The sequence below is a fragment of the Perca flavescens genome, chromosome 9 (assembly GCF_004354835.1).
Source record: "Perca flavescens isolate YP-PL-M2 chromosome 9, PFLA_1.0, whole genome shotgun sequence".
Classification (NCBI taxonomy): domain Eukaryota; kingdom Metazoa; phylum Chordata; class Actinopteri; order Perciformes; family Percidae; genus Perca; species Perca flavescens.
The window spans coordinates 38,118,582-38,133,327 of record NC_041339.1 but is presented as its reverse complement, the minus strand read 5'-3'; the positions used below and the strand labels follow the sequence as shown (position 1 = coordinate 38,133,327).

Here is a 14,746-nt window from a genome sequence, read left to right as displayed (position 1 = left end):
ACGGTGGGGATGGTGTTCTTTGCCCTCCAAACACGACGAGTTGAGTTGAGGCCAAAAAGTTCTATTTTGGTCTCATCTGACCACATCACCTTCTTCCAGGCCTCTTCTGAGTCGTCCAGGTGGTGAATGGCGAACTTCATGCGGGCCTGTACATGTTTCTTCTTGAGCAGGGGGACCTTGCGTGCGCTGCAGGATTTCAATCCATGACGGCGTAGTGTGTTACCAACCGTTTCTTTTGTAACTGTGGTCCCAGCTGCCTTTAGTTGATTCATCAGTTCCCCCCTTGTGGTTTTGGGATGATTCCTCACCGTTCGCATGATCAGGGACACCCCACGAGGCAAGATCTTGTGTGGAGGCCCAGACCGAGGGAGGTTGGCGGTGGTGTGGTGCTTCTTCCATTTCCTGATAACTGCACCGACAGTTGATCTTTTCTCTCCAAGTTGCTTTCCGATTCTCTTGTAGGCCATCCCAGCCTTGTGCAGATCAACAATCTTGTCCCTGATGTCCGTAGAAAGCTCTTTGGTCTTGCCCATGGTGGTGATGTTGGATGCTGGTTGTTTGGGTGTTGACAGGTGTCTTTTATACAGGTAACGAGGTGAGGCAGGTGTATTTCATGTAGACAATTGGTTCGGATTGGGGCTGTGTCTTAAAGAAAGACTAACTGGCTTGTAGGAGCCAGAATACTTGCTGTTTGTCCAGGGGGTCAAATACTTGTTTTTCCTCATCAGATGGTTATCAATTTTAATAAATTCATATGATGTGATTTTCTGGAATTTTCTTTGGGATTCTGTCTTTCACTGTTAAAATGTACATATGATTACAATTGTAGATTTTTGCATTCTTTGTAAGTGGGCAAACCTGCAAAATCAGCAAGGGGTCAAATACTTATTTCCCCCACTGTATATATATATATATATATATATATACACATATATATATATACATATACATATATATATATATATATATATATATATATATATATATATATATATATATATATATATATATATATATATATATATATATATATATATATATATATATATATATATATATATATATATATATATATATATATATATATATATATACACATACATACATACATACATATATATATATACATTACAGTACATGTGTGTAAATATGGGCTAAATGTTGTCATGTCTCTTAGTACTGCAAAATGTTTTATACATTGATTTGTTTCCAATAAGGAGTCGTGGGGCGGGTAGAGTGGGTGAGGAGGGATGAGAGAGAGCTTTAGCGAGTGTGAATGTACATGTGCTGTATTGTCTTTGTCTTATGTCCCGAGGACCCCCTCGAAAATGAGATGTTTCATCTCAAGGGGTTATTCTAACATAACATTCTTTGAACTGACCTCAGAGTTTTCAGTCTACAGTCTGGACTCTCCACAAGATCACACAGCAGCTTCACTCCTGAATCCGGCAGCTTGTTCTTACTCAGGTCCAGCTGTTTCAGATGGGAGGGGTTGGACTTCAGAGCTGAGACCAGAGAAGCCCAACCGATCTTTGACAAATGGCAGCGATACAATCTGAAGAATAAATGATGATGATAAAAATAATTTTCTAATTCAAACAATACTATATTGATCCTATAAACAGCTGCATTTGGAAATATGCTTTGGTCTCTCTGTGTTCATATATATGTCTGTGAGTGTGTGTGTGTCTGTATGTGTTCATGTGTGTGTGGGTGTGGGGGTTTTGTGTGTGTGTGTGTGTGTTTCTCTGTGTATGTTTGTGTGTGTGTTTCAGAGATGTTCACAAGTCATTTTTTGGAAGTCCAAGTCCAAGTCAAGTCTTTGAGCTCGAGTCCAAGTCAAGTCTCAAGTCTTTAAGGGTACAAGTCCAAGTCAAGTCTCAAGTCTTTAAGGGTACAAGTCCAAGTCAAGTCTAAAGTCTTTAAGGGTACAAGTTCAAGTCAAGTCTCAAGTCTCTGGCCATCTGATCTGTCCCTAACATTGTATTGTTAAATCTAATGAATTCAAAGCATGTCCTGTAGCTACCATCCAAACAGTACAGTATCAAAATCAGTTTTAAGAGAACTTTATGGGGTGTACTGCAATGCAATTTGAAGAAACACAAATTAAGAACTCTGTTTCAATTTCATAACTGTATTTTTCAGCATTTTGGTATCTGCACCAAAGAACACATGTTTGTCTGTGTTACTAACTGGCTGTAGAGCCCAACCTCATCATGCATTATATTCTTCAGTGTTCAAAGTTTGAGGGAAACATCAGCATTAAAAGTTATTAAACCAACCATGGTGCAAACATGAGAGAACTGATACTTTTTGCATTGCTATTTAACAACAACCTGGTGAACTATTAACCCAAGTCTGTCAAATCATATGGATACACTTATAAAGATACAATGTGCCTCTTCCCAGCATTAGCACACCACTTTGCGGTGGTTAGCTTGTTACCTGTGATGATATATGCTAAATGTAACGTCTCTTTCATATTTGCAAGTGACTGACCTATCTGAGTGCGTTTGGAGATGCCTGATGAAGTTTGACGTTGTTGATCCGGCATCATTTATCTTGGTCCACACACCTTGCATGTAGCTGTTCTCTTACTGCCACTGTTTACCAAGTTATTGAAAGCAAAACTGATGACAAAAGGCTCAACTCCAGGAGGACTTGGTGTCGCCATCAGCAATGCATTTTGATGTGTGAGTGTGCATTATGGCAAAGGGCAGGGGACATGCAGCTCGTCATATATGAAATAATAAAATAAGCCAATGAAAGAAAATAAAAATACATGAATACACATTTAGATTTAGAAAACAATAATTGCATGAAAACAGGTTGTTGACGACGCTCGAAGCTCGAGTCTGAGTCAAGTCTGAAGTCTTTTGGGTTGAGTCGCTAGTCTGAAGTCACTGTTTTTACAACTTGAGTCCGAATCTCAGACTTGAATCCCCATCTCTGGTGTGTTTCTCTGTGTGTGTGTTTCTGTGTGTGTGTGTGTGTGTGTGTGTGTGTGTGTGTGGTGTGTTTCTCTGTGTGTGTGTATGCTTCTCTGTGTGTGTGTGTGTGTCTGTGTGTGTGTATGCTTCTCTGTGTGTGTGTGTGTGTGTGTGTGTGTCTGTGTGTATGTGTCTGTGTGTGTGTTTCTCTCTGTGTGTTTGTGTGTGTGTGTGTGTGTGTGTGTGTGTGTGTGTGTGTGTGTTTGGTGTGTTTCTCTGTGTGTGTGTGTTTCTCTCTGTGTGTATGCTTCTCTCTGTGTGTGTGTGTCTGTGTGTGTGTTTCTGTGTGTATGTGTCTGTGTGTGTGTGTTTCTCTCTGTGTGTTTGTGTGTGTGTGTGTGTGTGTGTCTTTGTGTGTGTGTGTGTGTGTGTGTGTGTGTGCGTATAGCTCTGTCTGTGTGTTTGTGTGTGTCTGTGTATATGTTTATCTATGTGTGTGTATGTTTCACTGTGTGTGCCTGTGTTGGCGCCTGTCTCTGTGTGTGTTTCTGTTTGTGTGTATGTGTGTTTGTGTGTGTGTGTGTGTGTGTGTGTGTGTGTGTGTGTGTGTGTGTGTCTGTGTATATTTCTCTGTGTTTTTGTCTGTGTGTGTGTCCGCCATCGGACATGTAGTAATCAGGGTAACGGATTTGCACCTGGGAGCAAGAGATTGGACTGAGTAGTTGTTAGATATAAAAAGGAACAGCAACAGAAGACACACGAGGGAGGATGCGGAAAGCACAACAGACGGGACGGAACAGGCAGAGGAGCAGAAAGAGAGGAGTGGACGGAGAGACGCAGAGAGAACCACAGAGGAGGCCTGAGGCTACACCTGAAAAACTCAACCACCGATCGCTAGCGGCAGCAGTGGGAGAAGATAAAACTTCTCCCTCTCTTTTTAAGACCGGTGTTTGTTGTTGTGTATTGAACGAAGCGGTGGCACTTAAAAGAATGTTTGACTGGCCTAGAGTTCTCTTTTACAGGCTACGCCGAGGAGAGGATCGAGCCGAACGACAAAGACGCTGGTTGCCAGCAGAGACCTGTGGACATTTTAAACTCTCACTCCTATTCTGTTGGACCCTTTTTAGCTTGATTTTAGTTGGTTGTGTTTTAGTTTTTAAAACCTTTCAATGACCTTTCATGGTTATGACCATATCACTGATATGGTCATAACCACTACAGTGCTCAATTACCTATTTTGAGGAGGAAATAATCTAAACCTTTCGCTGCGAAGGCATGATCTGTCCTATGCAGGACATCCACCAGCCCACCGGGCGCTCCGTGGATTGTTATTGGGATGATTATCACAGATGCCTGGCTGAATACACTCACCGGACGGCAGCTAGCAGCTAACGGCTAACAGCTCTCTGGCTTTACACACTCACCGGAGGGCAGCTAGCAGCTAACAGCTAATTTTATATTTTACATCCACGCGCTCACACGCGCCCATACGCACCCCCCTTCTTACATTTGTAGATGACACAGTGATCTACACATCTAATATGTCTGTCTCTAAGATTCAATCCTCAATGCAATCTAAATTAAATGCCATTCAACTTTGGTTCCAATCCAACCACCTTCTACTGAATAAGAACAAGTCCTATAGTATACTGTTCCCCACCAGATCAGCTACATTGAGTTGCTCCAGATGTATGTAGAATTTTTTTTCTTCCCTTCATGTCACCCCCGGGGCTCTGTAAAGATGCGCCCACAGAATAGGAAAAGACAACGTAAGTATATGATTAATAATGAAACGGCAAGCTAGTCTGTACTGTTTATTAACTCTTGATTGTACAATGACTGTATTTTGATGTTAAACAGGCTTAGACTTTGGCAGTAATGTTTTAAACCCCACTATGCACGCAAGTTTAAACGCGAGCAGCACAGCTGTGTGTGCCTCGCTGCTTTCAGCGCGATTCATCAGCAGAGCTGAGCGGGTGAGTTTCTTTATAAAAGTATATTTATTTGGTCTTTTAATTTACAGGAAGCAGTACGCCGTCTTAACAACTCGGAGACAAACTGTAGCAGGCGCTACGAACCGGAGCAAGGGTAAGATTTAAAGAATATGCTTTCATTGAATGAATTTCATTAATTCTGCTGTATAAGGACATAGATACGTTAATAGATACCGATCTTAACTGTACATTTTGTTTTTACAGACTAACCTCGCCTCATAATGAGGCCGTGACCTATATTTGCTCGGAGCTACAGTATGTCTGCAAGTCCATATTTACATGATGCTGATAATGATGGCATTGTGTGTAAGTCATTTTTACTGTTTCCTCCTTCGTTTATTTTACTGTGACTTATGTTTTTCTTTTTCTATTCATACCACTCTCATATAATTGTTTTCCAGCTGCCTGTAAGACATATTATGAGACAGCACTCAGGAACTTCAGGTAGAAACAACCTGGGGTCTCATTTATAAACGTGGCGTATGTACCAAACAGTGCTGAAAATGTGTGGACGCCACTTCCCACGCAAAGGTTGTGATTTATAAAAACAAACTTGACGGGAGAATGTGTGGTCCTCCACGCAAACTCTGACCCATGCGTACGCACATTTTGGAGACAAAATAGGAATTGGTGACACAGATGGTGAGGCGGTGAACTGAAGTCAGACTGCAGCAAGTACATGTGGGAATAACATAATAATAATAATAATAATAATAATAATATGTTTAACTATTGATGCCTCACACACATTTCTTCACACCATATCAGGAAGATTAAATCCAGCAGTGTTATTTGTGCTTGTACTGATACTGATAATTGTTCCATAAACACCTCCAACTCATCTTAAATCAAAAGTCGTTAATATTTAATCAGCACTGTCTCACCGTCACAGATAGTCTGCTACGGAGCTACTACTAATACAGGATGGTATCACATCCCTCCCATTAGATAACAGAAGAACACAGTGTAAATGGGGCGACCTCGAGCTCAACCCGTGAGAGCGTTTGCCCCATGTTGGCTGGGTCCTGCAGCGGCGCGGGTTCGAATCCGACCTGCTTAATGCTGCATGATGGCCCTGCTGGCCCTGCAGGAGGACTACGCTAATGGAAGAATCAGGAGAGAAAGAGACTTCGCTCTTGGATCTATGTACTGAATTGGGTCCAGTAGAGAGGGCAACGTGCCATCCCGGTCCTAATACAGGTCCTAACCACTCTGGGGGAAACCGGCTGTTTCCAGAGGGAAATGTGGGAAGAGTTTTTTTATATTTAAATGTTATTATAATCTTCACCTTTATCACTAAGTCTTGTTTGGATATAATATATAGTTCTGTTAAATCTTATTATATCCATCCATCCATCCATCCATCTTCGTCCGCTTATCCGGTGTCGGGTCGCGGGGGGAGCAGCTCCAGCAGGGGACCCCAAACTTCCCTTTCCCGAGCAACATTAACCAGCTCCGACTGGGGATCCGGCGTTCCCAGGCCAGGTTGGAGATATAATCCCTCCACCTAGTCCTGGGTCTTCCCGAGGCCTCCTCCCAGCTGGGCGTGCCTGGAACACCTCCCTAGGGGGCGCCCAGGGGCATCCTTACCAGATGCCCGAACCACCTCAACTGGCTCCTTTCGACGCAAAGGAGCAGCGGCTCTCCGAGCTCCTCACGGATGACTGAGCTTCTCACCCTATCTCTAAGGGAGACGCCAGCCACCCTCCTGAGGAAACCCATTTCGGCCGCTTGCACCCTGGATCTCGTTCTTTCGGTCATGACCCAGCCTTCATGACCATAGGTGAGGGTAGGAACGAAAACTGACCGGTAGATCGAGAGCTTTGCTTTCTGGCGCAGCTCTCTTTTCGTCACAACGGTGCGATAGATTGAATGTAATACCGCACCCGCTGCGCCGATTCTCCGACCAATCTCCCGCTCCATTGTCCCCTCACTCACGAACAAAACCCCAAGGTACTTGAACTCCTTCACTTGGGGTAAGGACTCATTCCCTACCTGGAGAAGGCACTCCATCGGTTTCCTGCTGAGAACCATGGCCTCCGATTTGGAGGTGCTGATCCTCATCCCAACCGCTTCACACTCGGTTGCGAACCGATCCAGTGAGTGCTGAAGGTCGCAGGCCGATGATGCCATCAGGACCACATCATCTGCAAAGAGCAGCGATGAGATCCCCAGCCCACCAAACTGCAACCCCTCCCCACCCCGACTACGCCTCGATATCCTGTCCATAAATATTACAAACAGGATTGGTGACAAAGCGCAGCAGTGGCGGAGGCCAACCCTCACCTGAAACAAGTCCGACTTACTGCAGAGAACCCGGACACAGCTCTCACTTTGGTCGTACAGGGATTGGACGGCCCTGAGTAGAGACCCCCTCACCCCATACTCCCGCAGCACCTCCCACAGTATCTCCCGGGGGACCCGGTCATACGCCTTCTCCAAATCCACAAAACACATGTAGACCGGCTGGGCATACTCCCAGGCTCCCTCCAGGATCCTTGCGAGTGAAGAGCTGGTCCGTTGTTCCACGACCAGGACGGAATCCGCATTGTTCCTCCTCAACCCGAGGTTCAACTATCGGCCGAACCCTCCTTTCCAGCACCTTGGAGTAGACTTTACCAGGGAGGCTGAGAAGTGTGATACCCCTGTAATTGGCACACACCCTCTGGTCCCCCTTTTTAAAAACGGGAACCACCACCCCAGTCTGCCACTCCTTTGGCACCGTCCCAGACTTCCACGCAATGTTGAAGAGGCGTGTCAACCAGGACAGCCCCTCCACACCCAGAGCCTTGAGCATTTCTGGACGGATCTCATCAATCCCCGGGGCTTTGCCATTGTGGAGTTGTTTGACTACATCAGTGACTTCCACCTGGGAAATCGACGACAATCCCCCGTTATTATTAGTATTAGTCGGATTCAGGAGTTCCTCAAAGTGCTCCTTCCACCGCCCTATTACCTCCTCAGTTGAGGTCAACAGTGTCCCATCCTTACTGTACACAGCTTGGATGGTTCCCCGCTTCCCCCTCCTGAGGTGGCGAACAGTTTTCCAGAAGCACTTTGGTGCCGACCGAAAGTCCTTCTCCATGTCTTCTCCAAACTTCTCCCACACCCGCTGCTTTGCCTCTTTCACGGCAGAGGCTGCAGCCCTTCGGGCCCCTCGGTACCCTGCAACTGCCTCCGGAGTCCTCTGGGATAACATATCCCGGAAAGACTCCTTCTTCAGTCGGACGGCTTCCCTGACCACCGGTGTCCACCACGGTGTTCGTGGGTTACCGCCCCTTGAGGCACCTAAGACCCTAAGACCACAGCTCCTCGCCGCAGCTTCAGCAATGGAAACTTTGAACATTGTCCACTCGGGTTCAATGCCCCCAGCCTCCACAGGGATGCACGAAAAGCTCCGCCGGAGGTGTGAGTTGAAAGTCTGTCGGACAGGGGCCTCCTCCAGACGTTCCCAATTTACCCGCACTACACGTTTGGGCTTACCAGGTCTGTCCAGAGTCTTCCCCCACCCCCTGACCCAACTCACCACCAGATGGTGACCGGTTGACAGCTCTGCCCCTCTCTTCTCCCGAGTGTCCAAAACATGCGGCCTCAGATCAGATAAAACGATTATGAAATCGATCATTGACCTTCGGCCTAGGGTGCTCTGGTACCAGGTACACTTATGAGCATCCCTATGTTCGAACATGGTGTTCGTTATAGACAATCCATGACTAGCACAGAAGTCCAACAACAAACAACCACTCTGGTTTAGATCAGGGAGGCCGTTCCTCCCAATCACGCCTCTCCAGGTGTCTCCATCATTGCTCACGTGTGCGTTGAAGTCCCCCAGCAGAACAATGGAGTCCCCCACTGGCGCCCCATGCAGGACTCCACTCAAGGTCTCCAAGAAGGCCGAATACTCCGAACTCCTGTTTGGTGCATATGCACAAACAACAGTCAGAGTTTTCCCCACAACCCGCAGGCGTGGGGAGGCGACCCTCTCGTCCACGGGGTGAACTCCAACGAAGCGGGCGCTCAGCCGGGGCTTGTGAGTATCCCCACACCCGCCCGGGCGCCTCACACCCTGGGCAACTCCGGAGAAGAAAAGAGTCCAACCCCTATCCAGGAGTATGGTTCCAGAACCAAGACTGTGCGTGAGGTAAGCCCCACCAGATCTAACCGGTAGCGCTCCACCTCCCGCACCAGTTCCGCTCCTTCCCCACAGAGAGGTGACGTTCCACGTCCCCAGAGCCAGCGTCTGCTGCCCGGGTCTGGTCCGTCGAGGCCCCTGACCTTCACTGCCACCCATGTGGCAGCGCACCCGACCCCAGCGGTTCCTCCCACAGGTGGTGGGCCCATGGGCCCATTATTATACAAGTCTGGTATATCGAAGCTGTCCCCGAGTGCCGTAATGCCTGCCGTTGTGGAAGATATTATTAATAAAGGTAGTTTATAGATCAGGTGTCCCTACACTGTGTGACAACTGGCCGGAATTATAATTCAATTTGCAGCAATCCCCGAGCGTCTCAGAGGTTTTTTGCTTTTTCTCCGCCAATCGTCATGATTTGGCATGATTCGGTGTAACGAAAGAACAACTGCCAGGGTCATTAACATACTGATCAGCATTCACCAGGTGCTTTACATTGACTATATATGGTTAAAAATGGATGTGTACAGGGCGGGATTATAAAAGGAGCATTGCTTAAAGGTGTGCATACACACTATGTTATAAATCTGACTTTTTTTTGGCTTACGCCATTTTGGGCTCTTGGGCGTAAGTACACTTATAGTAAGGATCCTATGCACACTTCTATGAATGAGACCCCAGGACTTTCATCGCAGGCGGAAGATGTGAAGAGTTCAGCTTGGAGTCGAGCGAGAAGAAAGAGGGTAAGATTAGATCCGTTTTTGGTCAATGTGAATATTTTTCAGGTGCATTAATAGATGCGTTGTGTCGATATGCAGGATGGATTTTTGTGCGTCCTTTTAGAAGCCAGGAGAGCTCAACGCTGAGCTCTGTGCTCATTTGCACAAAGCAAGCCGATCCACTTTTCCATGTTGATAAGAGCATTAAAATGAAAAAATATAATTGGACAAAAAGAAATCAAGGGACATGTGTGTAAAAATGTGTGATTAATTGCGATTAATCGTGAGTTAACGATGACATTAATGCGATTAATTGCGATTAAAAATATTTTAATCGTTTGACAGCACTAAAAACCGTCTTAAAATATATCCATGAATAAAACCAACCGCATTCCGATTCTCTCTGTTAATTATGTAGTTTTAGACTGCCGGGGGACTTCCTTTGACACGCTCAGCTTCTCTCTCCTCTCTCTTTCCATATGTGTACTTCCATGTCCCAGAAATGCTTGTTACTAACCTAGCTCTGGGGAGCTTATTCCCCGGAGTCCTTCTGTTTCTTTCTTTCGCCCAGCATGTTTCCTTGGATTAGCGTGGTGCCAAAATCATGGCTGTAGCTTTCGCCGTGGTCCTGCTGCCCGCCCTGCTTTTCCCTGTTAGACCCTGCTACGCTCTGCAGTGCCTTCCAGTGTCCTGCTACATCCTACTACGCCCTGCTGTGCCCTACTATAACTACTATTTCTAGTCACTATTCCATTATCTTTTATTGTGATGGTTATTGCCGCTATTCATCACAACCCCAACCGGGAATTTCAGACACCGCCTACCAAGAGCCTGGGTCTGTCTGAGGTTTCTTCCTAAAAAAGAAACGGCAGACTGACCGACTGAGTTTTTACACAGTGTTGCCAAATATCTATTCTGAAGCTGTACGGGGAGCTTTATAAAGAAACCTGCGAGCAAAAAGCCAAAACTGCATAGCACCCCTTTAAAGCGTTGTCGGTCATAGATGACTAAACACTTTAAAGACCTGCCTTTGGAAATATGCTTCAGTGTCTCTCTCTCTGCGGTCCTGTAAAGTTCTGTAATATACGGTGTTTGTAGGGTTTTATTAAAAAAGACCTTCTTGAAAAGGCCTTGGACTTCTTGAAGATTTAATTATTTATATATACATATGTAGTTGTGTCTCTTTCATGTGTCTCAGTTTGAGTTCAGACTAAATTTGTTCAAACTGTTCAGACTGAAACACAAACCCAGAAAACAAGTGAACTGAAGGGAATTTAAATGTTCTGTTGTTGTCAATCTTCCTCTAGAATACCATTCAAATTTCATTTATTTTTATTAGTGATGCACCGATGTGAAAATTGTGACCGATAACCGATATTAATATTGCTGTTTTGGCCGATACCGATATTTACCGATGTCGATATCTCTGTTTAGACAACACATTTTTATGATTAATCAAATAAATAACTTTTCCAAAACACATTTTCTTTTTTACTTTTGTGATTTATTTTCAGAAATCACTGATATTGGGGACCTTTACCTGTGTGCAAAATATGACTGTCATCAGATTTTCAGAAGAAAAAATTTATATTTGTATTATTTATATAAGGATACAATTGTGTCCTGAATTCACACTATATATAAGCCAACCCTGAGTATTCACAATAAACATCTAACTCACTTGAGACCAAGTCACTGTATTCTGTGAACATTGTACAACAGTTCAAAACTTTAAAGTACAGTAGTAGGCCTTAAATGGCCAAAGCCAAAAGTATTGAAAGAGGTAAAATGTGAAAATGGAGCCAGAAAAAACTGGACTGAACAGACACTGGCTTTTGCAGTCTGAACTGGAAGTACAGTAACTGCCAAGTAGTTTAAGGTTAGGCCTAACCCTTGAAATTATAGAAATTAGTGCCTTCTAGGCAGAGATAAGCCAGAAAATGTGTTTTTGGCTCATATGGATGAAAGACACCAAATTCCAGAATGCACTTGCTTCGCTGTTTAGACTCCTCTCCCAAGCCACGCCTACCGTTTATAGACCGACAGTGAGGCAGCATTCAGCTCAACCCAAATGTGTTTTATTGTCATACACGAAACAACTAGTGGTTACACATTTAAAATATATAAAAATGACATCCAAAACAGGTGTTTACAGTCAACCAAGCGCTAATGCTAGTATGCGTTATCTGAACTTTACGTGTGTGTGCAATAGCTAAATGTAGCCGATTATAAACACAGTTGTAAATTTGCGTGGAATGTAAAATGGTCGGCATTTACTAGTCACAAACTCCACCAGCAGTTAGCATTTAGTTGGATACAAGCAGCTAATTTCACACAGTGTTCACACAGCCTATGTCCACTCTTACCCGGCAACAGAGAAGCAGGCTGGATAGTCCATGGATGTATTAAGAGAACAGGATAGTTCGGCCCACTGGTCAAACTAACCTGTACGGTGGGTCGCAGCAACCTCTTATTTCCGAACATTCATCTCTCCCCTGCTCCCCGAGGGCCGGTGGTCTATGAAATTACCCAGTAAATTGTTTTGTCCCACTTTGCCGCAGATTCCGTCTGCAAAAACAAACATCCCCGCCCCCACACTCTCTTCTTCTTCTTCTTCTTCTTCTTCTTCTTCTTCTTCTTCTTCTAGGATTTCGGCAATATAGACACTGTTAAGTGTATTGCTGCCCTCCACAGGACAGATTTAGATCTAAATTCTCACACACACTCACATCTAAGCCTACACACACGTCAAATACACAGGAATGATTCACATTGGCCCTATTTTGACATCGGAATGAAACCGATGTGTAAAAAAATGACCATATCGGCCGATATTATATCGGCAGCCGATATATCGTACACCACTAATTTTTATATCCAAATAATATTAAAATATTTACTGCTCAAATGCAGCCTGTTATTAATACTTACTTCACTACTCAGGCTTAGGCATCGTCAATATCACTATAAGCATGTGGTTGTTACACTTTCTGTCCAGTAGAGGGACTTCCAACATCAGCCTGACCTTGAAGGAGACCTACATCTGGCATGCTGCTTTGTTTATTTTCATTTTCCACCATGTGTACACAACAACAAACATAAATCAACAGAGAACGCTATAATGAAACATTATCTAACAACTGTTTTGAAGCGGATCTGTTGTAAAGGTTGACATCATGTTAGAAAGCACAGCCAAAACAATTTGTCATAAACTAAGTAACAATAGTGTTAGCCACGACGCTAATGGCATTGATAACGGTCAACGGTGCTGTCACTAACATTACTACAACCTAACTAACGCTGACAGCTATTATAAATTTAGCTGTCTCCCTGAAATAAAAAAGAATGAGCAAACTAATGATAACATAAGCATTTGGCTCAGTGGATGGGGATTTTAAATTCATGTTAAATCTATTTCCAATCCTTCCGATTTCCAGCCACAGTCTGTCACTCCTCCCTGTACTAACATAACTCGGTACGTAGCGTTAGCTCCTTATCTTAAGACCTCACAATGCCTTGTGTTTCTCCCCCCCGCTAACTTATTGTTCATCAGACATGACAAAAAAAGCATGCAGGTAGGCCAAGGTGAAAATCGGAGATTAGCTAACATTAGCCAACATATTCATAAAGAATCATATTTGAATAGTAATTTCAGCATTCAAATAGAATAGATTATTTTTAATATTCTAATTATATGTGACTTTTGGAATTTGTTCCAACAGCCCTAGTGAGTTATACACTGAATGTGAACACAATCCATGAACTGACCTCAAAGTCTCCAGTCTACAGTTTGGACTCTGCAGTCCAGCACACAGACGCTCCACTTCTGAATCCTCCAGGCGGTTGTCACTCAGGTCCAGCTCTCTCAGATGGGAGGGGTTGGACTTCAGAGCTGAGGCCACGACTTCACAGTCAGTCTCAGAGAGGCAACAGTTATTAATCCTGTGATGACAGATAAAAAAACATTGAAAATATATTAAAATCTGAAACTTTTATCCTTAGAAAACAATGTGAATATCACATTTGATCCTAAAGCACATTCACAGCAGTCTGATCTTTGATTCAGATATGTTGAAGGTGAGAGGTCACGGAACCTCTTTCAAAATGGCCGTGCCATACAGACAGGATTTTTTTTGTATTAAAAAATTTTGACTGCAGACTTGCATATAGTATAACTATGATATCACTTCTTTGAGCTTGAGGTAGATAAAATCCAGCCACTGAAGTGAACCTGCTGAGCTCTCCTTCACTGGCAGAATGAACCTGGAGGTCGTCCCAGCAGCTGACTGTGTGATCAGCTGATCAGGACTAATTAAATAAAAACCACAGCGCTAATGTATGTTGCTATTTTAGTGTTACTGAAATGTAAAGAAACGCATTGTCTGACAGTTTGAATTTTAGGGTGACCAGATGGAAAAGCAGAAGAAAAGAAATTTCAAAAGATGCTCGTTGTTGGAAACTAAACAATGTAAAGTTGCAGCTTTTATTTAAAGGGGTGATAGAATGATTATATACAGTATTTCACGCTGTTCCTTATGGTCTCCTAATGGGGTATGTAACATTGGTTGGGCTGAAAATGGCCTGGTTGATATTTTATTGGCCCTTATGCATCCCTGTGTAATGGCCCTATTTGTAACAAGACATTTTCTTCCAAATGTGGTATGCTCGTGAATATTTAGATGAGCTGCGCGTTGATTGGTTGAGCAAATTGCCATACGCAAACATTAGAGATGCGCGCTGATTGGTTGAGCGAATCCCCAATACACACACATTAGAGACGCGTGCTGATTGGTTGAGTGAATCCCCATACACACACATTAGAGAAGCGACAGAATCTCATATTCCAGACACTGCAATGTTTCATTACCAAATTCACTTCTGAGACTTTTTTATATGAGAAATCAACTATATAAAGCTCAAATATGGGCCGTTTTACAAAAATTGATGGATAATTGCAAATATGGTAAGACTTTG

The 14,746-nt window shown here is 43.9% G+C and overlaps 2 protein-coding genes across 2 annotated transcripts in view; both read right to left on the bottom strand.

The window, feature by feature from the left end:
- The window catches only part of LOC114561491 (ephrin-A2), a 366,950-nt gene that overhangs the window by 217,705 nt on the left and 134,499 nt on the right, over window positions 1-14,746 (bottom strand). The gene's annotated exons all lie outside the window — the stretch shown is intronic.
- LOC114561497 (NACHT, LRR and PYD domains-containing protein 12-like) overlaps window positions 1-14,746 on the bottom strand; it is a 46,423-nt gene that overhangs the window by 13,764 nt on the left and 17,913 nt on the right. Inside the window, 2 exon segments of the mRNA XM_028587550.1 lie at window positions 1,382-1,555; window positions 13,541-13,714. Coding sequence (XP_028443351.1) covers window positions 1,382-1,555; window positions 13,541-13,714 — 348 coding nt within the window.